We start from the raw sequence: 23,916 nt of genomic DNA on the forward strand, positions 1-23,916 counted from the left end.
ACCACACCTCTACACCAGACCTCTACACCTCTACACCAGACCTCTACACCACACCTGTACACCAGACCTCTACACCACACCTCTACACCACACACCAGACCTCTACACCACACCTCTACACCACACCTCTACACCACACCTCTACACCACACCTCTACACCACACCTCTACACCACACCTCTACACCACACCTCTACACCACACCTCTACACCACACCTCTACACCACACCTCTACACCACACCTCTACACCACACCTCTACACCACACCTCTACACCACACCTCTACACCACACCTCTACACCACACCTCTACACCACACCTCTACACCACACCTCTACACCACACCTCTACACCACACCTCTACACCAACCCTATAAATCACACCTATACACCAACCCTATAAATAACACCTATAAATCACACCTATAAACCATCCCTTTAAACCATCCCCTATAAATCACACCTATAAACCATCCCTATAAATCACACCTATAAACCAACCCTATAAACCATCCCTTTAAACCATCCCTATAAATCACACCTATAAACCAACCCTATAGACCTCTACACCATCCCTTTAAACCAACCCTATAAATAACACCTATACACCAACCCTATAAATAACACCTATAAATCACACCTATAAACCATCCCTATAAATCACACCTATAAACCATCCCTCTAAACCACCCCTATAAACCGGCCACACATTATCATACAATCGCGGAAGGGATCACGTAACACGGAACCACACACTGAATATATCATTTAGAAATAAACGCACAAACGTATATTCTTAGATACACATGCAGAAAATCAATTTCAAATATGGTAGCGTAACAATATTATATTTATTCAACAATCTGATCACTTTATACGACCTTACCTCAGCAGTTAAGGCCCCATCAATTAGCACCTAAACTAACTCCAATTGTTGAAGCTAATATCTGATATTATGAATTCAATGCTTGTGATTTCATATCTGGTCTTAGATTTTCACCATCTCAACTGGTTCATCTTTTATCATACTGTCACTAATGATTATTGTGTCTAACCATCAGTTTAATGAATTACACTAACTTTTATTGTTAAAAATATTTTTTATTCAATAATCTTAATCTCCATGTTAACTTTACCTTTGTGGTCAAATTTCATTACCGCAACATAACTACAACCATCACTTTTATTACCATCACTTTAACTACCACTATCTTAAACATTATCCTCTATAACCATCCTTATTATATACACCAACGCGCACTCATTACCTTTCCTAAAACCAACACCGACCCGGAAAAACTTGTTTCCGTGTCACGTTTCCTAAAATCAATACCAACTCCCATCCATTTCGCCCAACCAAGATCCATTCTAAAAAATAATATCAAACCGAGAAAAATACTACCTAATATTGGGCTACGCACTTTTACTCTATCCAGCCTTAAGAACAAAATAGAATTTCTTCCCATAGTATGCAATTCTGCCCAAAATATAAAAATCTCACCTGAACTATGGGATTCTTCTCGCACTACAAAATATATTTTCCCATAGTAAAATATTTCAGATGAAAAGACAAAAATCTCGCCTTAACTATGGTATTTTGGTAAAATTAAAAATTTAATAGTAACTCCAAATTGCTCAATTTAAAATCTAATATACACAATTCGATGCTTGTGAATTCAGATCTGGTTGTAATTTTTCACCATCTCAACTCTATCTCCTCTTATCCCCACTGTCACAATCTAATATTCACATTTGCCTTAAACTCATATATCCCACCAAAATAATAATCTACTATCTCATTTATTTCAATAATCTAAATCAACACAAATAATTATCCCAATCTTCCTACTCACATTCTAATATTGGTACTACTACAAGTTATAATAACTAATCTATCATTATACTGTTGTATCTATCATTATACTGTTGTATCTATCTCGACACCTGGATATTAAACTACCTTATATTTTTATCATACACAATTTAAAACACACTAAATTATATATATTCCCACCTCATAAGACTTTAAGATCCCTCTAACAGAAATCCAAACCAGAATAATATCAGTTTCTACCATTCTCATTTCCATTTTTCTGTCACAGAACTAATTCATTTAATATACTTTCAATAGCATTATATCAATTTACATCTATTCATATAATTAACTTGTATAATTCAACTTATTTTATTATAACTCTTCTCTTTCTTATATATTAATATAAATAATTTTACAATTTTTAGTTCAAAATACAATTTTATATTTTGTAATATTTTTTCTTATATGAGTTTCTTTGTTATCCAACTGATAATAAATAATATTTATAGCACTAAATATAAAACTAACAAAACATAAATTTCATCATATTGAATTTTTTTGTCAGGAATATTAAATATTAATGTATTAATGTATTTATATAGGGAAAGAAGCCTTAGATATAATTATTTAAGGTTATTAGTTAAAAGATATATGAGGTTATAAAACTAATATAATAACTATATAGTAATGTTATGAATATCAAGATCTTTATATTCATCTGTTTAATAATAAGAAGTGTATATATTTGCTTTAGGAACTATCTCATTTATATACATTTCATTGGCACTCTATTAGTGACACCCTTTTCATGAAACATGACTAAATCCTCTTTCGTTATTTTAATTCTTTTGTACTTAAACGTAATCAATACAAAACCCTTATCACATAATGATGTAATAAATTAGATCACCGTGGTATTAATAGAGGCACAGTTACCTGAATAGTAAGGTTACTGCGATTCAATGGAATAATTAGAATAACAATTGCCAAAACTAACTTCAGTTACATTTATTGCTATAAAGAGTGATTATTGTATATTAGTGTATATTATTGTATATTATTTAGTATGCTAACTTGCATATAAAGAAAACATCAGTAACATTATTAATTAGTAGTATATTTACTCTCTAATACAGATCTCCACATTAAGTTTCTCTAGAATACATGAATAACAGACTTTATTCTAATGTACACCAAATTAACTATACAACTATATAATAATTAAAACTTACCAAATACTTGTTGGAATATGGTTAGCATAAGAAGCATAGCCACCACGCGAGCTAAGCCACACTAGCAAAGCCACCACAGTTAGCCCAGACACCACAGTTATCATCTAATTTAAATAATTAGATGAAACCCTAAGTTATATAAAAGGATAGGTTTCTATCTTAATGAAGCAATTAGTGGTTAATGACTTCAACAGTTGGTTAGGGTACTTGATAGATCATGTTAGTGAAATCAACCCAATCTGGAGAGACTATGTTGAAACTGGAAATATTTATTCGATTACCCAAGAATTTGATTTAACCACAGATACGGTTAATAATATTATTTCAACTTTGGATAAAGCTTTGAGAAGATTAATTATGAAGAGTATCAGCCCTGAAGTTAAAATAAAAGTCGATGAGTTTTATAAAAATAAATTTAGAATTCGCAACTCATTAAATCTTTTAGCTTATTTGAAAGACCTTTACGGTAAGAGATGTGTTAAACACATTGCACCAATTTATCTTGAAATTAATTCTGCTTCCTCTAAGTCATTGAAGGAGAAAAGTATTTGGATTAAAGAACTCGTTAATTGTATGCTTGATGAAGATAAATTAACTCACAAAATTGCTGATCCTGAAATTAAAGAGGTTGTTGCTGAGTATTTTCTACAGCTGCAAGATTCTGTTTCTGCTATGATGTTAATTGGTATTACTCCAGAAATTGAACAAAAGGTTTATGATTTCTTTGGTCAGAAAGAATCTGTTACTTTCAAGGAGATATCCGACATGATCGAGACTAATAAGTCTTCTACTGCTGATGAAACCGGTACTGCTCTTGTTGCCAAGAAAAACTGGTATGGTAATAAGCAAAAACAATTCTGTAAGACCTGCAAAGGTTTTCATGCTTCATCTAAATGTCCTAATGGTAATAAGACTGCTTCCAAGACAACAACTAACCAAAGTGAGAAAGAAATCTGGGAATCAGGGATGATTGGTTACTATAATGCTGAAAAACCTACCTCAAATGTCCAAGTTAAAGGAGTTTGGATTGCTACTGAATCTGGAGATTTATGTTTTAATTCTCAAATTTTATCCCCCTCCTCTTTTACTTCTGAGGATAAGTCCATTTGGCTTCTAGACACTGGATGTAGTACTCACATTACATGTAATAGAGAATCGTTCTCTAACTTTAGACCATCCACAAATAATGGTACTATTAGTGGTGTAGCCGGTGCTGTTAAAATCAGAGGTTATGGTGATGTTCGGGTTGGCGAATTAACTCTTTGTGATGTTGCTTATGTCCCTGACTTACAGGTTAACTTAATTTCCATTCGTCAAGCCTCTAAGAAGGAAGGTTGTTCTTTTTCTTTTGACAATGCTAATGCGTATGTATTATCTGAAAATAAGAAATTAATCAAGATTGGAAGTGTGTATAAGAATCTGTACGTTCTTGACCAATCCTTGCCTAAGATTGACGAAACTCAAGTATCTTTTGTTGCTACTAGTGATCCCTTACTTCCTTCTGATTTGAAACCTGTTTCAACTGCTATTCGCTGGCATGCCCGGTTTGGGCATCCCGGTTTAGACAGGTACAATACTGTTGCTAGAAAATTCTCACTTCCAAGAATTGTTCCTGATCAAATTTCCGTGTCTCCTACGTGTGCTCTTGCTAAGGGCGTTATGCGTAAAGGTAAGCCATCTGACACCAAACTCACCTGTCCTTTACAATTAGTCCAGGTTGATTTATGTGGTGGTTTTCGCTATAAGGAATTTGAAGATAACAAATATTTTATGACCATTCGTGATGCGTTTACTAGGTATTACGTTGTTATCCACTTGAAAGATAAGAAGGATGCTCCAGTCCAATTATTTAATTGGATTAAGAAAACTGAAAAGTTTTTAGCATCCAGAGGTGGATATAAAGTTGGTTCATTACGTACTGATAATGGTGGTGAATTTAGAAATAAGCTTTTACATGATTTCCTAATTGAACAAGGAATAACTCATGAGCTTACCGTTCCGTATAATAGTTTTCCAAACGGTGGTGTCGAACGTGGTCATCGTACCATTGAGGAAACAACGAGATGTTTGCTTATCTCAGGCCGTGTTCCACCATCGTTATGGAGTGAAGCTGTGTCATGCGCAGTTTATCTAATTAATCGAATTCCTGTCACCTCCAGACAAAATAAGATTCCTGTTGCTGAGTGGTATCAAATGAAATTACCACTAGATGGTTTTAGCCATTTGCGTACTTTTGGATGTGCTGCTTTTGCAACTATTCCTCACCAACTGCGTGATGGTAAATTTTCTCCAGCTTCTATTCAAGGTGTGATGGTTGGTTACGACTCCGAACACAAAGGTTATAGAATTTTCCATCCTGAAACTGGTAAAGTATTTGTCAGTAATCAGGTTACTTTTGATGAATCTGTCTTTCCGCTTGAAGGTTTCGATATAAATGTAGATACCCATAAATTTGCTACCGGCACATTGAATGGTACTCCATCGTACTCCAGTTCTGCATCTACGTTTACCGGGGGTATTCTGTCAACAGCTTTATCTGCTGGATCCTCAACTTCAAAACCTCCACATTTACCAAATGACAGTACTGATGCTACAAATGTAGATAGTAACGATCGAATGGAAATTGATAACTCCCATACAGAAACCTGTAATCAATCTATTGTTCCAAATTCACCAGACATAACTGATGATCAGGTTAATAATCGCAAGACAAGTAGTGAAACCACTGGTTCCTCGTTGCCTGATGAATCATCCATTGATTCGAATTTTAAACCTTCCTATCATTTAGTATCCACGTCTAAAAATATTAACAGCCAAGATGGTATTTCTAAACAAACTAAATCATACACTGGCTCATCTGGAGCTGTTGTTGTTCCCCCAGAGGATGCAATTGTTAATACTCCAATATCTCTCTCGAGTTATGAATCTACTGGGTCTTCCGATAATTTTTACAGGTTACTAGAACAAAACAGAGATTCATCTCAAAATGATCAATTACAACTAACCCATCTCCAAAACCAAATCGAGTCTTTAGAACGCCTTAACAGCGTCCAGGCTTCTTTACTTGATACAATCAGAAACACACAGAAGTCTTCGAATGATGTTGTTGCTAATGACATCTACAATGAACATATCACCGAATTTCCAATTACGAGATTTACTAAACATCGTAAAGTTCATCTCGATGACATTGATCGGACGGTGGGTATTGGTAACACTTTAACAACTTTAGACATTCAAAATTTCTCATCAGTTACTTTACCTCCTTCCTCGCCTTTTAATGAATCCTCCCAGAAAGTCCAACGAAACGTGTCAGATATGCACTCTGAACAGTTACGTAAGGAAATTTCTGAAAACCGAATTCCTGCATCTTGGTTTCTGTCTGGTTTACCAATTGGCCAGTTATCGTTGCCTTCACCTTCCGACATGGTACCTCTAGCTTCATCTATCCCAGATACTCATTCTACTGATCTTATCACTCAAGGGTTTTACTCTCCAGTTGCTGGTGGATCTGACTCAAGAACCTCCTCTGACTTATCATCCCCGTTGGGTTCCGCATTATATGCTGTTTGTTTAGCTGCATCTGCTAGTAACACCTCGTTACAGGTCCCAGTATCTATAAAGGAAGCATTATATGGTCCTGGTGGTAGTGAATGGCACGCTGCTTGTTTAAAAGAACTCACTGCGTTTAAGGATCATAAGACATATTCTCTGGTTCCTTTACCATCTGATCGTCGCTCTCTTGGCACTCGTTAGGTCTTTACCATCAAAGATGATCATCGCAAAAAGGCTCGCTTGGTAGCCCAAGGTTTTCGTCAAAAGGCCGGTATTGATTACACCGAAACTTTTGCTCCTGTTATTCGCTATGATAGTGTTCGTGTATTTTTGGCACTTGCGTGTACATTAGGTCTTCGTGTCCATCAGATGGATATTGACACTGCCTTTTTAAACTCTACTAAGGATGACTGTGTTTATGTTCGTCAACCTCCAGGCTTTGTCAACCCTTCACATCCAGATTGGGTCTGGAAACTACATGGTGGTGTGTATGGTCTGAAGCAGGCTCCATTGTTATGGAACAAACACATCAACAAATCTCTTATCAATCTGGGTTTTACTAGACATGAGGGTGAATATGGTCTATATTTTCGCAATACACTCGATGGTATCTTATTGGTTGCTCTCTATGTCGTTGATCTATTGGTTGCTTCTCCGTCTGCCAGAGTTATGGATGTCACTAAGTCTAAAATCAAGAGCCTTTATTCCATTAAGGATCTTGGTCCGGTATCAAAATTTTTAGGTATGAATATCTCTCAATCCTCTAATGGGGACATCTCTCTGTCGCTTGCTGATTACATTTCCAAGGCTGCTTCTACTCAGGGTACTCCGTTACACAAACAGGTCCATACTCCTTTGTCTCCTTCTGTCAATTATTTTAATGACAAATCTTCTCCTGTAGAAGATATCACCTCTTATCAAAGTATAGTTGGTCAATTGATTTTTATTTCCAACTCTGGTCGCCCCGATGTTGCTCACTCTGTGTCACTGCTTTCTCGTTTTCTTAAGGATCCTAGGGTGGTTCACCTTAATGCAGCTCATCGTGTCTTACAATATTTGTACACTTACAGACTTCGTGGTCTACATTATCGAACAGGCTCATCCTTAGGACTTACTGTTTACTCTGATGCGTCTCATGGTTCTCTGACGGATCTGCCTTTCTCAACGGGGGGTTACGTCACGTTACTGTCTGGTGGATGTGTCATTTGGTCATCAAAGAAGATTAAAACCACAATCTGTCTTTCCTCCACTGAGGCTGAATATATTGCAGGTAGTGAAGCAGTTAAAGAAATAGAATGGCTCTCCAATTTGTTCAAGTATATGAACCTGAAGTTTGACCAAACTAAATTATTTGTGGACAACGAACCTGCAATAAACCTAAGCAAGAATCCGGTATACCATCCGAGAACAAAGCATATCGATCTTAAATTTCATAAAATGAGACATGTTGTTGAGCAAGGAACCTTGACTCTAGATTATGTCAATACCAAGGATCAGTTAGCTGATATTATGACTAAGGTATTTCCAAGGGATAAATTTGAATCTCTGAGGAATGAACTGGTTGTTGAACTGAAACATTGAGCTGAATGGAATGTTCTGATTAGTGGGAAAGCTTTGCTTCTAAAGCTTCCGGGGGGCTGTTGTAATATGGTTAGCATAAGAAGCATAGCCACACTAGCAAAGCCACGCGAGCTAAGCCACTCGAGCTAGCTCAGCCTTCATCTAATTTAATTAATTAGATGAAATACTAAGTTATATAAAGGGATATGTTTCTATCTTAATGAAACTATTCCTGGTCTTTATCTAATCTCTCTATAATACTATATAATATAATTAAGGATTAGCTTTCCAAAGATATAGTCTAACAATGGATCAACATCTTTTACACTTTTATAGTCCTCAAACCATCTCGTTATCATTGACATGTAATAATCAAATTGTGATTGTGACGAATAATAGCTTTGATTTATAGATCCCTTCAATATAAACTGTTCCCTAATCATTAGTTCGTTTTGATTGAAAGAAAACAAATGCTTTTTATTAAAATCTGGCCATATATTTTCGTAAATCTGTGGATCGATTGGATTCTCTACAACTAAGATAGCCCAAATTTCTTGGAGCCAATACCAACAAGGATTGACTTTTGCAAGTTCTTCGGAAATGAAGAGCTCAATTGTCTCTATATAGGAGTTTAACTTCAATGAGTGATTCAAACAAGCATAAGTAATCCATATCTTCAGATATTTAAATTCGCTGTAGTATTGCGACAGTTGCTTGCCACATACTTTTTGTTCCATTTTTGACTGATACTCATCAATAAATAATAAACGAATCAGTAATTGAAAGAATAGTAAGTTTCACCCCCACTAAATATTGTATGAAAAAACTCTGATAATGATTCGATAAGTCTTTCTTTTTTCACTTTAACTTCTGGGATCTTAATATTGGAGTCTGTATTCAAGCTCGGAAGCATGTCTACAACATAGAGAAAATTCTCAAGAGCATTCGCTAAACATTTATAATAACACCAATTTCTTTTATCCACCGATTGAGGAAATACTTTCGTGCTTTTAGGTTCAAGAGTTGAATCAATTAATGGTATAACTATAGATTTTTTTCTGATATTATCGAAGAAATTTGGTATTATTGCCAATCTTTCATCATAAGAAATAGCTTCCCTTTTAATATCCCAATTTATATCAGAAAACTTGAAATCATCGATGTAAAGTATGTCACGATAGAAGTTACAAGATGTTGAACTTCTCAATTCCAATGGATCTTCAGCACTAAATTTAAAGTTCATAAAATTTTCCAATGGATCAGATGACCAGTAGTACAAATATTTATGAGGTTCATTGTTATACTGAATAGGAATAACACTGTACTTTGAGAACTGATAAGCATTATCTTCGGAAGAAATTGGTCTATATCCAGAAAGAAGTGAATAGTCATATTTTAACTCTTGAGGTCCTCCCATACAAACAACATGAGTACCATTAAATATACCTTCGAATAATTCTTCGCAAGACCAGGGAATAAAGGTTTGATTTGGGTACTGTTGAAATAACTTTTCTGAATCTAAGAAGTTCTTCCCACTAAAATTAATCTGCTCCTCTTCGGTCAAAAATTGTAAATGACCTTTATATGAAACTATAGTAAAGTTAAGATATATAAGATCACAAGGATATCCTTCATAATTTTCTCGTATAAATAGTCCATCTGATATACTGTATGAGAATCCTAATTTGGGAGACCAATTGGAAGAAGTATCAGAGGACATAGTAATGCTAGAAAATTATAAAAATGTATAGATCTGAAGGTAATTCTATTATAAACGTTTCTCCTGATTCGAACTACTAGTAGTGGCGATTGTTATTAAACTTGAAATAGACATCTTTCAAATGTGGTTTATTCAGATTCAACATTCTAAAATAGGTTAGATTCAATATGTTCTGCAACTCGAAGTTGGCTAGATCAGTCAAAAAAATATGTGAAACATATTTACAGTGAGGGTAACATTTCATCAATGTCACTAATGAAGTTACACAACTGAAGGTTACATAATATATCGAGATTTAACAATGTAATACCAGTATCAACAATATGTGATATCGCATTATTATATAATGAATAAGATATGTCATATCTACATAAGAATCATGTTACGCATTAATATTCTATCATAATGAGAATTACATCGTCACAGCAATATTATATGTAGTAGACAACTTGAAATAATTGCGGTCATTTTACTTGTATCTAAATAAATTATATTGTAAGAAAAAAAAACAGGATTAGTATTTCCTTCGAATAGAAGTTGCTTGGGCATTAGTACATTAAATTTTTTATACTTTCTTTTTTCATCAAGTAAAGTAGAATTATTATATTTATATTTACTCGTTTGATTTCTCTTTCTCTAATTCCTCTAGTGCGATCCTTATTTCATCGCAAGTAAAACGTCCTGCCTTGTAAAGTTTAGATGGATACAATTCTGATATTTTTTTAAAATTGGAACTACATCTATGATCATATCCTTGGATATGAGGAAATAAAGCCATATCATATTGAAGATTATATCCTAATTTCTTGCAATGATATTTATAGAGTGGGGTCAAAACTAAAATAGAAAATACCAAATATTCAGATGTTATTTTATCTAATCTTTTTGCTCTTGGAAAAGTCTCTACAGAAAGGAATGTCGTAGCACCTATGTACATTGTCCTATCTCTTGAATCTATAAATACATTTCTATCATCTCCCATAATTTGTAATCCTTGTAGCTGTTTATAACCAAAGTAGCAATCAGTAGCTATGAACATCATAAATAGAAGTCTATCAAGTATCTGAACAATATAGTCAAGAATCTTATTATCTGAAACTGTGTTAGTACTTTTACGCACATCAGGAATAGCCTTCAAAAGGGATTTATCTTCAAATGCATCAATAAGAGAGGGATATTTCACATATTTAAACGTCACAGAGCCACAATTATTGAAATGTTCACATATCCCATAGATATTGATACTTTCAGCATATAATGATAGTTCTGCCACTTCTTTTACCGTCAAAAGATCCAAATAATTAGACTTGATTTTATTTAGGTATTGGTCCATGTCCAATTGGATATCTTCATTTAATAAATTCAGGTATTCTTTCGAGAAAGGTTTTCCATTCAAAAGACCTTTTCCCTTACCAAGATGTCTTAAATCATATTCTGGGTTTGCTTTTAGTTCATTTGTGATAATATTATCAATCTGTAGAATCCAGAACCAATTTGGATTGACTTTTGGTAGTTTTTCAGAAACAAATAAGCCAACCATTTCCTTATAAGAATCAAGGACCAAAGAATGATTCAAACATGCATAAACAATCCATACTTTTAGACAGGTAATATTCTCTTTAAACTCGTTTAATGATAAAGTAGATATACAATTTGTGTTCTGAATTCCTTCCCAATCAAGCACCGATAAACGAATTAGTAACTGAAAGTAAGGATAGTACGTTTTGCCTTTGCTGAATATAGTATATAAATACTTTGATAATGATTCAAAAATGTTCTCCACTTTCACCTTTACTTCAGGTGTCTTAATATGTGAAACAAAACTTAACTTTGAAAAAATATTAATCACAAACAAAAATTGTTCAAGAGCTTTGATTAACGCAGGAAATCTTTCCTTATCAACCCTTTCTGGGAATGCTTTTTTATTTGTAGTACCAAGATAAAAATTCGCTGATAGAATAATAGGAACTCTCTTCATAACATCGAAGAACTTGGTGCTATTTCAAAAATAGAGTCGTACTTGATAATAGAACTCCTATTAACTTTATCAGACGCTAGGGAAATATCCTTTTCAGTGAAGTCTAAATCATATATACGTAATGTGTTATCATAGAACTCTGGTTCCAGTTTGGTATATTCTATTTTTGGAATATAGTTCTTACCTATATATTTTTCTAGATTGAGTGACTTTTTCTCTAAGTATAGGTACTTCTCAGAGCTATCATGAAAGATAATTGGAATAACTTGAAGGACTATAACGGTATCGTACTCTTCTTTATCTGAACATGAAGATTTATCAATTAAGTAATATTTACCATCTTTAATGCAAAAACTTTTTGTAATATTTACCATCTTTAATGCAAAAACTTTTTGTAATATTTAATCCATCAACAAACAAATCGATGGATTGGAATGCAATAGCATCCGATCCATCAAATTGTTTTCTTAGATTTTCCATATCTTCCATATTTGTATATTTTAATCTTTCCCTGAGGCTATCACTAAGAAACTTCTCATGATCATTGTAATCAACAATAGTATCATTTATCTTGACATTATTTTCTAGAGTACTACAAAATAAAAATCTATATCTAATCGAATATGTTTTTTCTATAGTCATGTTAGCTTGGGAAGTTGGACTGCCTGTGATACAATACCGTTATTTTGATCAAAAGAAGAAATACCTACTAAATCTAATCCTATTGTATTATCTATCCTATGATACTCAGATTACACTGGTTTATCAACGATTGTTTTTGTCCGAATTGAGTAAAAGTACATCTCTCTGAGATCTAAAGATCTTGCTTTACCTTTGTTCGATGTTGAGCTATTCTCGCTTGTTCGGTTTTTCTGAAATCAGGAAAAATGCTAAATCTAGTAGCAGTTCCGGTTGTTGCTATGGTAAGATAGGGTAACCTTCGGTGTAGAATTTCGTTACCAAAAAGTTGGCACGTACAGGCACAAATAATAAAAAGAAAATGTACCTGTATATACCGTAAATCACCTTCGTACACCTAGTTACAATCAAATTGGCCTCTTGTTTAAAAGAGATCAGAACAAATTTCCAATACACGTTGAAAACATATAACTTTCATTTATAATTTAACAGAACTTAATGTCTACGACACTTACTTTTGTCTTACTATTTGTCATTATACAAGTCTAGTAAGATTGTCATATTACATACTAAAAGGACTAATCGTTTAAAAAACCCTGATATAAATGATCCTGTCATTTAGGGAATAATATTAAACAATTTGGGTATTGTTTAGGAGATTCAGAGGATAGTATTAGTGTGAAGTTATCAGAACAAGAGTATTTGATTAGATTTGAGAATCTACTTCTAGTAGCTTCCAATCTTAATATTCTCTTTTAAGGGGTTGTGGAAGCACTCAAAATGTTCAGATGAGGTTTAGTTATAAAGGTGATTTGTATGATCATCCACGAGCTGCAAACTGCTGTTAAAAATATTTTAAAGATGTTAATTGGTTATATTACTTCTCATAATAAAGAGTCTTTCTATACAAGACAAAGTGATATTTTTGGGTATCTGGGTAGGTAGTGAAATTAAGAATACTGAATCTGCAAGTAATGTTTCCAATTTGTTGCTTAGAAGGAAATTGACATAAGAGGTATGCTTGGTTATTTATAATTGAAACACTTTACCATTATCCTGTAACATCATTTGAAGTTGTATTGAGTCAATATTATAAGTTTGACGAAGTCATATTATGGAGTCAAGGAATTAAAATGAATGCTGGTTTTTAAAATGGTCATAATAGTCTTGGTTCTTTTTGTATTTAAAAGCATTGTAACAGTGATGAAAGGGATTTTTTAATGATGTTTTTGCTGATGATTGTCTAACAGGAACATATAATAGTGGTGCTAATGTAACAAAATTATCAGGGTTAAATATGAAATACCTAAGAGCTTATAATCCTAAATTACACTTTAACAATTTAGATGATGATAAGCTTATTTATGGTATTACTGATGGAAGTGGTTAAGATTTTGGTTTTCAACCCAGAGGCAAAAGTGCATTTAATCAAGACTTCAATTTTGGATACAATGCTAATGAGAATACTGGCGCTAAAAAGAAAAATGATTTATCTATGATTAACAGCTTTGGTACTACAAAGATCATGCTACTAATGAATCTTATGTTCAAACTGATAATTATACTTGGTGTAATATATCGTTTCGTTCATAAATTCAACATCAAGATTTTAAAGATAATATTTTGGATGTTTTAAGAAATGAAGTTAAATATAATAGTATACCTAATTATTTTCATTTAGAAAAAGCTAATGGTACTGAATTACGAACTTCTGGTATTATTATTGTAACAGATTAAAAAGAATATCTTATTTGGAACCAATTTTCAAATTCCATATCCAAGACCCAATAATTTTATCCAGAATTTGGAAATGAGATACCCATCTATATATTCTGTAGTATTTTCATATTCTTTCATACCGGTTAAATTAACGTCATAATTCTGGACGTGTGTCAACGAAGAATTACCAGTCAGTCTCACAACGGCAGGGCCGACACGCATACCAGTATCATCGACATATAACTCATATCTTTGAATACCGATAATCGCATGTCTTAAGTTGTTGAAATTAAAACGTAAGTCCCTAAGTTGACATGAGGGATAATCATTAAAAAGGAACTCAAACTTTTGATAGCCAATTAAACTCCCTCTGATTGGATCTACAAATAAATAAGATTCTAAAATTTGAGATGTGAATTCTTTATCATTTAGATCCTGTTGAGGTGTAAAGCAAATAAGATTTGGATTCAAGTTGCTATCTGAATTTATTTCGTTTAGTATATCACGATTCATGACATAGTTCATCTCATGACTATGCTTGCGCATAATTGGGGATAGAACCAAAATAGCGTATATAATATAGTCTGAAGTCAACTCATCTACAGCCTTGCATATAGGAATATTTGATTTATTTTTTGAATAAGTTGCAATGAACTCCACAGTTTTATCAATCGGATTAATGAATAGATTTCTATTATTACTAGCATATTTAAGTTCTCTCATTTCGGGAAAATTATATGGACTACCAGAAGAAATGTAGATCATTAACATTAAACAAGTTAGACAATCGACAATAAGATTTAATATTTTATCATGATCTTCTTCATTATAGAAGCAAATTGTTGGAACTACTGACCTCTGAATATCTATATTAAACAAATCAGTAATACTTATCTTTGGATGATATCGGTTTTCAAAAGCAGCACCCTTTGAAGATTTGATTGTCATTGATGCCACTACACTTACATCTTTAAGATCTTTGTAATAATTCCTTAGTTCTTTTAACCTACTATCGAACAGATTTTTAACATCGCTATAAAGTTCCACCAAATACTCTTTTTGAAACGGCTGACCAACTAACAAATATTTTCCAGCACCTAAAGGTCTAAAGGTGTGATCCGGAATCTTGGCTATTTCATTGACCAGCAACTTATAAATGTTATCAATTGAACATAAGGGTTTGCTTTGTTTAGATTCGGTAGAATATGCAAATAATTCTATTGTACTTGAAATATTTTGTAATTGAACACTACGGAATAGAGTTGCGTAAGCTACCCAACATTTCAAGGAATCTAAGGTATATTGAAACTCCGAGAACGATAGAGTAGGAGGTAATTTTTCAGACGGCTTATTCCAATCAAAACAGGATAGACGAATCATGAGAAGCAGGTATTCTAAATATTTTTCATCACCAGTAATAATAGCATAAAAGATTTTACTAATCTTGGTGGTCAGATTGTCAGAAGTGTAATAAAGGGGGATAATTTTGTTTTTAGATAATTCTAAGCTTGGAAATACCTCAATCAGATATAGAAAGTTGGCAAACTTTGTTCCATATAACTCTAATGTACTACCGGTCAAAGTCTCTGGGAATGGCTCTCCATCAATAGGTTCTAAAACTGTTTTAATAAACGTTATACAGGGATTATTCTTTCTGACATGATAATACATTTCATTGAAAGTATCAATTGATTTTTTTTTAATTTCATAGTAGCTTTTAGTATAGTCTTTTAAGATATTTAAATCATTATCACAAATATTCATGTTGTATACTTCCATAACATCCTTAAAAAAATTGACCACACCAGAATTTATAATAGGTGTGAAATAGTCGTCATCATCAGAATAATAATCAGAATAATCATCATCAGCAGCAATATGTTTATAGTAGAGATACTTGGTGGCTTTATTATATTTTCTAAGTGGGATAACGGTAAACCTTTCAGCATCTTTTTCTTTCTCCTTCTTACTACGATCTGTAAACAATATTAAATTGCCATATTCCCAATAGTAACGCCTTGTAATAGTGTCACAATAATTAAACAATTCAGTTGAGTTACAAGGGATCATTTCAGAATGTTTATTTCTTTCACGTAATTCATCTATATTGATTAAGTCAAATTTCTTAAGCTCTATTCTTTCGTCATCCCTAAGAAAACCTTTACGAAAATTAACATCTACAATCTTACGAGTAACATTTCCATTATTCTTTTCAGTGTAAATTAAGAATCCATCAATGACTGTATATCTTTCAGATATAGTAATGATGTCAGATGTGGTAGTTGTAACGGAGGACATTTTTAATAATAATTTGAAAAGTTTAGTTAAGTTATTCTGTTGACAGCAACTATCTGTTAAGGAGATTGTAGTGATCAGGACTAAGTGGAATATATATAACAAGTTTCGCTAAAATAGTATACTAATAGGCTATAAACGCCAAATTTTATCTCCTAATCTTAATGTCCAAGGCCACTTTACGCGTATCAAGAATTTTTATCACATCAGCCTAACTATCACCTCTTTAACAATTACCCTGAACAACCATCCTTGGTACCTGACGTAACAAACAACACCGACCGGAAAAAAACTGGATCTGATACTGGCCTACCCAGTTTTTTTTAAATCACGTGGTCGATGAAAGAATAATTGTCTTACATAGTAAAGCTATTCACGTGATCTTGTCAAAAGTAAGGTGTAGGTCTGAATATACCCAGTAATTCTTCAATAAAATAAGACAATTATACCCAACTAAGTTTGTTTAACTATGAATTGAAAGGCTTCTGGATATATCGCATGTGTTTTTAATTGTTTTTTGACTATACTGCTTAAAAAAATAGAACTATCAGTCAGCTTTTTTTGCCCTTAATCATGGCCGATGACACCAATCAATCAATGGCAGAAGAGATACTTCTAGAGAATATTAAAATCAGTTTATTGGACGGCCATAGAGGACTTATTATTCCTCATAATTGGTTATAAATGGCTTATATAATGAGCAAAATATGTCAATCTTCAAGAAAGTGAATTACTATATTAAAAAATTATACTGTTGTTGAAAACTATTTTTTGCAAAATTATACTATAAATTTTAGAAGGGTCTTTACTTTCATCTGCTTAATAATATCACCTTAGTTTGACAATACAGCAACATATTTTTCACCAGAATTCTTACCCTCTTTGATACCTTGTAAAAGGGCTGGAATATCTTCTAACCCATTTTTGAAGGTTTTAACTGGAATATGGTGAATTTCCCCATTATTAAGCCTTGGGTTAATGAAATGAACAAAATTAATTGGGGATTGTCTATAAGCTGGTTCAGCAGGTTCATAATGAGCACCAAATGGGACCTCTTTACCAGCAGCCAAGTACACCATGGTACCACTAACTACGACATTGTCTCTTCTCAATGTCTTTTCTACATTTTCAATAGACATTGTAACCAATTGAATAACAGTTGCTTTTTCATTTTCAGCAGCACATTGATAGACTTGGTTCAAAGTCTGTGGGTTGGAAACACCGTCAACTAGATGCTGAATGCTGTTGTACTTGGATTTAATTTGATGGATTACATCCGAATCATGATAATCAAAAACTTCATCAGCACCATAAGCCTTTAAAATTGCTTCGTGTTTCTTGGAGGCTACAACGATAATTTTGGTATAACCATGTAAATTATTCGCCAACTGGATTAATAATTGACCAATTGCAGTAGCACCACCCCAAATCAATAGTGGGAAATTGTGTTGGACAGCAGCTGGTCTCCATTCCAATCTATTCCTTAAATTATGGGTCAATACCATACCTGCAGTGGTTAAGGAAAGTGGCAAAGAAGCTGCTCCCTCCAAGGTAGAAATCAGACCTTCTGGTATGTCTGAATCTGCAAACTTCATACTCTTTAATGGTTTGTGAGCAGTAGCAGTATCGACAGCGGTATACTCCGCAAAAGCACCGTTTGTAGGGAAGCTGATTGAACAGCCATGTACAAACCCATAAATAAAATCTCCAACTGCCCAGCCTTTAATATTTGATTCTAATTTAACAATTTGACCAACAACATCACAGCCAATGATAGAACCTTGTGGGCCTAACTTATAGTCGATATGTTTCCAATCAGTTGGGTTACCAGCAACAGCAATTGTTTTAACCAAAGCATAACCCTCTTCCAATTCTGGTAGTGGAATTCCTTCTTTAACAACGGCTTTGTCACCTCCTATAACGGCAGACTTCATGGTGGTTGGGATTTCAAAATTTGCAGACATATGTGATTTTTAGTATATGGAATTGTAGTTTCACTTGTTTGGAATGATATTATCTTTTTAGGCCTTCAATTTTGTCATAGTAATTCATTCCTACTAAATAATATATTGTAATGACATCAAAAGTTTACTGTTATTTATATATTTTCGATAACAGGTTTTAATTAGTAAGTATTTAAGAATTTTATAGTCGCTTAATGTATACTGATACTATACGATTTAGGCGTTGTTATTAGCAAGGAATAGACGGATAAATCCTTGTTTGGTTCGAACGATTGATTTTAAATAACATTCCTCTTTCTAAGTTGGCCATTAGAAATCTTTCTCTATACGAGTCGCTTCCCCGACACCTTTAAAGTTTAGAAAAACTGATATCCGAAGAACCAGAATTCCAAATATTCAGTAATAAAGCGTCAAAATTTGTCCAAATAGATTGACTTGGTTCATTAATGCAGTTCGGCCGAGGATATTCAATGTTCGGACCCGTAAGTTTCGGCTCGGTGAATTTAATATCTATGCGTAGTACCTCTCTACCAACAAGTTCTCCGCACTAAATAACTAAGGAGATTCCTTTCTTTTCTTGGAATTCCTGAATTTCCAGCGAAATTTTGTATCAAACCTTGGTCTGCCTCAATCTTGACGTTAACCCTTTTAGTTTCTTTTCCCCTGATTTTGTATTAATAATATTGAGATATTTCGAAAAGGTCAATTTGAAATAATCCCCTCCAAATATTTTGTCAGAGGCAATTGATTGAGATTTATGGCATAATACCTTGAATAATTATTAATACATTTCAGAAATTTCAATTATAAAAGTGACATACTCTCGGAATTTGTGAACTAAAGAATGTCGAACTTGTTCAATTAAAAAAAAAAAGCACACAATTAAATGTAATTAAATAGATCTATAATATCAGTATTATCAAAATGAAAGTTTTAATTGTTTTTGCTCATCCAGATGAACGTTCTTTAAACGGTTCCTTGTTGAAGGTTTCTGTCAAACAACTAGAAGATGATGGACATGAAGTCAAGGTCAGTGACTTGTATAGAATGAAATGGAAGGCTGTTATTGACGAGGATGATTTCTTGAATCACAATAAGGGAGAAAGGTTACAAGTTGCAGCTGCCTCTGGTGGTGCATTTTTCAACAACAAATTAACTGAAGATGTTGTTCAAGAACATGAAAAATTGCAATGGGCTGATACTGTTATTTTCCAATTCCCAATGTGGTGGTTCCAAATGCCAGCAATTTTAAAGGGTTGGGTTGATAGAGTTTATTCTTTGGGTTATGCTTGCGGGGTTGGTGAACACAATGAAACCAAATGGGGTGACCGTTACGGTGATGGTTTTTTCAAAGGTAAGCGTGGTATGCTAATGGTAACTATTGGTGGTCCAGTAAGTAATTACAGTGAAAGAGGTATTTGCGGTCCTATCGATGATGTTCTATTCCCAATCAACCATGGTATCTTATACTATCCTGGTTTCAGTGTTTTACCTTCATTTAAAGTTTTTAAATCTAATACTATGACTTCAGAGGTATATGACGATTGGGCCGCTAAATTAGAAGAACATTTGCACAACATTGAAAACATGGTGCCAATTCCTTACAGAAGTCAAAATGATGGTGACTATTCTATTCCATCTTTGGAGATGAAACCAGGATTTGGAAAGCCGGGTGCTCAAGGTTTCTCTTTACATATCGATAGCTAAGTATATATTCATATATGTATGTCGTTTAACTGGTCGTTTTTTAATAGTACACTTCAATATTCTACTCTTTTTCTGTGTGGTTCAAATTTAATTTGTAATGGTATATTTGTTCCAATCAATTGTTGTGTAAACAAGTATTTTGACAAATATACTGTGGAATGATAAAAGAAAATTATTAGCACAGAAATATTTGCAAAAAATTATTTATCTTGTTTTAAGCGCACGTCCTAGATCCTGGAATTAGGTTCGGCCATGACAACAAGTATAGTATAATTGAAAATATTCGATGATATTTTACGGTGTATAAAATCTTGATATAAAATTAATAATGTACATAGGAAAAAATATAAAATGAGTTATTAATAACTTTTTAATTTGAGTGGGACAATTTTTCACTAATTATCGATTTCATATATACACTAATAGACATATATTGTACAATACAACATATCACAACTACCAAATTGTTCCAATAACCATGAAAGTTATTCGCAATTAATATTGCTCCCAGCTGTACCATTATACGATTACAACAGGGACACAAGATTAGTAACTGAAAATTAATTGAATTTGATTCACATTAATACTATAGATACGAAAATATACTTCACTATTTTTCCTAATATGAAGAATAATATATCACTATATAAAAAAGTTCAAGGAGTTTGCGCATATTGATTGTATTTGTCGTAAAATTCATTCCAATACAATCTAAGTGCAGGTTGTTCCAACCCTAGTTTTGTTATCTTGTCAACTTCTTCATCAGTTAAATCAAAACTGAATAGATTCTGTGCATTTACTATTCTTTCATGTCTAGAAGAAGTGGTAATTGGAACGATTCCTCTCTTTGTTACCCATCTCAATAAAATTTCAGAGTCTGTTTTACCATACTTTGCAGAAACCTCATCAATATACTTATAAAATGGCAATTCGTTAAAATTTTTTGGTTTCCTTTGTAACGGAGCCAATGGACTATAAGCTTCCAATTGAAAGCCATTTTGTTGACAGTACTTTACAATGCCGGGAGTTTGATTTTGCAAGAACGCATTGAATTCAATTTGATTTACCTGCGGTTTAACATCTGCAATTTTCATTACTCTCTCTAAGTGTTCAATGGAAAAATTGGAAACACCAATATTTTTTGCCTTACCTTCCTTATATAATAATTCCATTTGCTTCCAAGCAGTTTCTATAGAAAGGTCCTTGTATTCTGGGTCGAATTCGGGAAAATGTAATACGTAAAGATCAACGTAATCTAAACCAAGACTATCGAGAGCAGTATTTAAAGCTTCGATTGGATTAGCCGTGATCTTTAGTAAAGTGGAAAACTTATCAGTAATAAATATTTCATTTCTTGGTTTCGACGACTCCTTTAAAGCCTTGTTTAATTCAGGATATGTTCTATAATATTCGGCAGCATCAACATGGACAATTCCAGGCAATGATAAAGCGAACTTGGCCTGGTCTACTAATTCATTGGACAATAAATGTGCTTGAGCCTCTGTCTTTACCACTTAGTCCCTGTTCCAATAATGGCTACAGCTCGAATTTTGTTACCATTATTCAATGTGAAAAATTGTTGGTTCAAAGACATTTCAAATGAAAGCTTGATGGATTGTTGCTGTCATTAAGAGGAGGATTTCTTAGGTATCCATTAAATTCAACATTCATGAATACCCAAAATGATAAAACTGTTCTCTCTTTATATACCCCTTCCTTTTACGTATCCTTTCTTTTTACATATCCCTTCTTTTCATTTTTGGAAATGGATTTTATAATTAATAAGAATACTTGTTGCTAAGATGAGTATAGTTCTCCATATTAAGTCGTAAAAAAACAATTTGTAAGAATTTAAAATTTATAATCTAAACCAATATCAATCTGTCCTGAATGAATTATATTTGTATCTAAATAATCATATTCTTAAAATCCGGTACCAAATTGACAGGCTACATCTCTAATAAAATATCTTCTTCAAAATGAAAATAAAAACCGTCAAAATATGTATAATCTGGTTTTACACCTTTAACATTGCACAATTTTCATAATTAAATGTCGGAAGTGTATCATTTTCTAAGGAAATGACAATATATTCTACAGTTCTTATTTTCAGAAATAATCTCAATTCTATTTAGAGACTTCCCCAAACTTACACCATCTACACGGTAAAAACCAGACTTGATATATTCGTAAAACTCCATCCGATTATTAAAAGCACACTAATAATATACACTATACTTATAAGTTGGGTTGAAGTCAATTAACTTCAAACAAGTTTCTTTGATAGACATGTTAGGAAATCAAATAACATTTGGAATAAACTCATAAATAATATCATCTTCTAAATAATTACTCATAATAATACTAGCAGAAGTAGTTCTATTAACAATTTTATGATACTCAATACCAGAATATCTTAATTTAGAAGTAAAATAAAGACCAAACATATAACCTCTAATACTATAAAAATAAATATTAAACCTTTTTTCATTATATAATACAAAATATTTAATAAAAATATCATAATCATCATGAAAACTGCAATACAAACTTCATAATGCGTATCTGATATACTATTTAATCTTATTTAATATGCTTAAATAAGTCATTCTTTTGGGTAATGACAATATCGCATGTAATTAGAATATTTTTATTATTCTGGATCACAATTATGACTGAATCATTAAACTCCACATCTGAATTTAAGTTTTCCTATATATACTTTCAATATATAAAATACAATGAGTAGTATGCAACATTAGAATTGTTTAATTATGATGGGTGATACTCAAGATCTATATTCTACATATGGACAAGCGGTATGTAAGTTCCTATTAAGCTATGCTGAGGCAATACAGAGGTTTAAACCCATATGACTCTCTAGCTAGGTTCATCGGTTTTTGTTATAGAAGGTACATCTGGTCTTCAGCAATCAAGTACATAGGTAATGATTTCGAACAATACTTCATGTCAGGCATAACATAATAATATATTGGGATGGTTACACATTAATCCGTATTCTTGTCGACTAGTACATTCACAGTTATTATTTGTGCTAGTACGTTTCAACTTTTTAGTAGCAACAGTTTGGGTTTCGGATCTGGTATAAAAAAAAAGGACAAAACAGATGTCTGAGATGACTATGACTCCTGATTATATCGAGTCAGTCATTCTGTCAAAAAAATTAATAAAGTTCCCATTGAGATCATGATGAAATAAAAATACCTAAAGGTGTCTAAAATAATTGATAATTTAACCTCAGACAAATTAAGCCCATATTAACAACAATATTATTGAACAGTAATATATAAATTAAGTTAAAGTATTTATTGCTTCAAAAACCTTAATCTGAAAAAGTTTATTATATTCCAAAACATCATAACATCTCCGGTTTTAATTGTCCAACGACTCTTAAAGGTCCGAACCCTAAATGAAGCTAAAAAATTTAAAATTTTTGGTTTCATTAGCATTAAAATTTAGCCAATAAATTAATTTGAATTCTGGAAGGAAATATAAAAGCAAAACTCCTTTTAAAACACAAAAGGGCTCCCATTTTTCCCCAAATGGAAAAGAGGGTTTCTTTTTTTCCCCCTCCACCCAACCAATTTAAAAANGCAAAAAGAACCTTTGACTGTGTCAGGTCCCTCCCTTTTCTTCATTTAAACAATTTATTAAAAAAGATTTTCGAAAACCTCACCCTCTCCTATATATAGAACCCCGGGAATTTGA

The 23,916-nt window shown here is 32.9% G+C and overlaps 7 protein-coding genes and 1 further gene across 7 annotated transcripts, besides 4 other annotated features; 3 read left to right on the forward strand and 5 right to left on the reverse strand.

Moving 5' to 3' along the window:
* Positions 1-678: a repeat region (Kpol_381ptelp1~telomeric region).
* A 2,534-nt stretch (positions 679-3,212) lies between these two features.
* Positions 3,213-6,806, forward strand: Kpol_381p1 (Tkp5 protein; the record flags this gene model as incomplete). The annotated part of the gene is made up of 1 exon (XM_001642510.1): positions 3,213-6,806. The coding sequence occupies one exon, from the start codon at positions 3,213-3,215 to the stop codon at positions 6,804-6,806; it is 3,594 nt and encodes a 1,197-aa protein (XP_001642560.1).
* Positions 6,807-6,974: 168 nt separating this feature from the next.
* On the forward strand, positions 6,975-8,186 carry Kpol_381p2 (Tkp5 protein; the record flags this gene model as incomplete). Its single annotated transcript, XM_001642511.1, has 1 exon — positions 6,975-8,186. One exon carries the CDS (start codon positions 6,975-6,977, stop codon positions 8,184-8,186), a length of 1,212 nt encoding a protein of 403 aa, XP_001642561.1.
* Positions 8,187-8,937: 751 nt separating this feature from the next.
* Kpol_381p3 (uncharacterized protein) lies at positions 8,938-9,885 on the reverse strand (the record flags this gene model as incomplete). Its single annotated transcript, XM_001642512.1, has 1 exon — positions 8,938-9,885. The coding sequence occupies one exon, from the start codon at positions 9,883-9,885 to the stop codon at positions 8,938-8,940; it is 948 nt and encodes a 315-aa protein (XP_001642562.1).
* A 613-nt stretch (positions 9,886-10,498) lies between these two features.
* Kpol_381p4 (uncharacterized protein) lies at positions 10,499-11,863 on the reverse strand (the record flags this gene model as incomplete). Its single annotated transcript, XM_001642513.1, has 1 exon — positions 10,499-11,863. The coding sequence occupies one exon, from the start codon at positions 11,861-11,863 to the stop codon at positions 10,499-10,501; it is 1,365 nt and encodes a 454-aa protein (XP_001642563.1).
* A 2,403-nt stretch (positions 11,864-14,266) lies between these two features.
* Positions 14,267-16,519, reverse strand: Kpol_381p5 (uncharacterized protein; the record flags this gene model as incomplete). Its single annotated transcript, XM_001642514.1, has 1 exon — positions 14,267-16,519. One exon carries the CDS (start codon positions 16,517-16,519, stop codon positions 14,267-14,269), a length of 2,253 nt encoding a protein of 750 aa, XP_001642564.1.
* Positions 16,520-17,349: 830 nt separating this feature from the next.
* On the reverse strand, positions 17,350-18,480 carry Kpol_381p6 (zinc-binding alcohol dehydrogenase family protein; the record flags this gene model as incomplete). The annotated part of the gene is made up of 1 exon (XM_001642515.1): positions 17,350-18,480. The coding sequence occupies one exon, from the start codon at positions 18,478-18,480 to the stop codon at positions 17,350-17,352; it is 1,131 nt and encodes a 376-aa protein (XP_001642565.1).
* A 924-nt stretch (positions 18,481-19,404) lies between these two features.
* Positions 19,405-20,187, forward strand: Kpol_381p7 (NAD(P)H-dependent oxidoreductase; the record flags this gene model as incomplete). The annotated part of the gene is made up of 1 exon (XM_001642516.1): positions 19,405-20,187. One exon carries the CDS (start codon positions 19,405-19,407, stop codon positions 20,185-20,187), a length of 783 nt encoding a protein of 260 aa, XP_001642566.1.
* A 656-nt stretch (positions 20,188-20,843) lies between these two features.
* Positions 20,844-21,359: a sequence feature (similar to hypothetical protein; correction of possible frameshift sequencing error).
* Kpol_381p8 lies at positions 20,844-21,781 on the reverse strand (the record flags this gene model as incomplete).
* Positions 21,366-21,695: a sequence feature (similar to hypothetical protein; correction of possible frameshift sequencing error).
* Positions 21,698-21,781: a sequence feature (similar to hypothetical protein; correction of possible frameshift sequencing error).
* Positions 21,782-23,916: the final 2,135 nt, after the last annotated feature.

This window comes from Vanderwaltozyma polyspora, genomic scaffold (assembly GCF_000150035.1).
Source record: "Vanderwaltozyma polyspora DSM 70294 KpolScaffold381 genomic scaffold, whole genome shotgun sequence".
Lineage (NCBI taxonomy): Eukaryota > Fungi > Ascomycota > Saccharomycetes > Saccharomycetales > Saccharomycetaceae > Vanderwaltozyma > Vanderwaltozyma polyspora.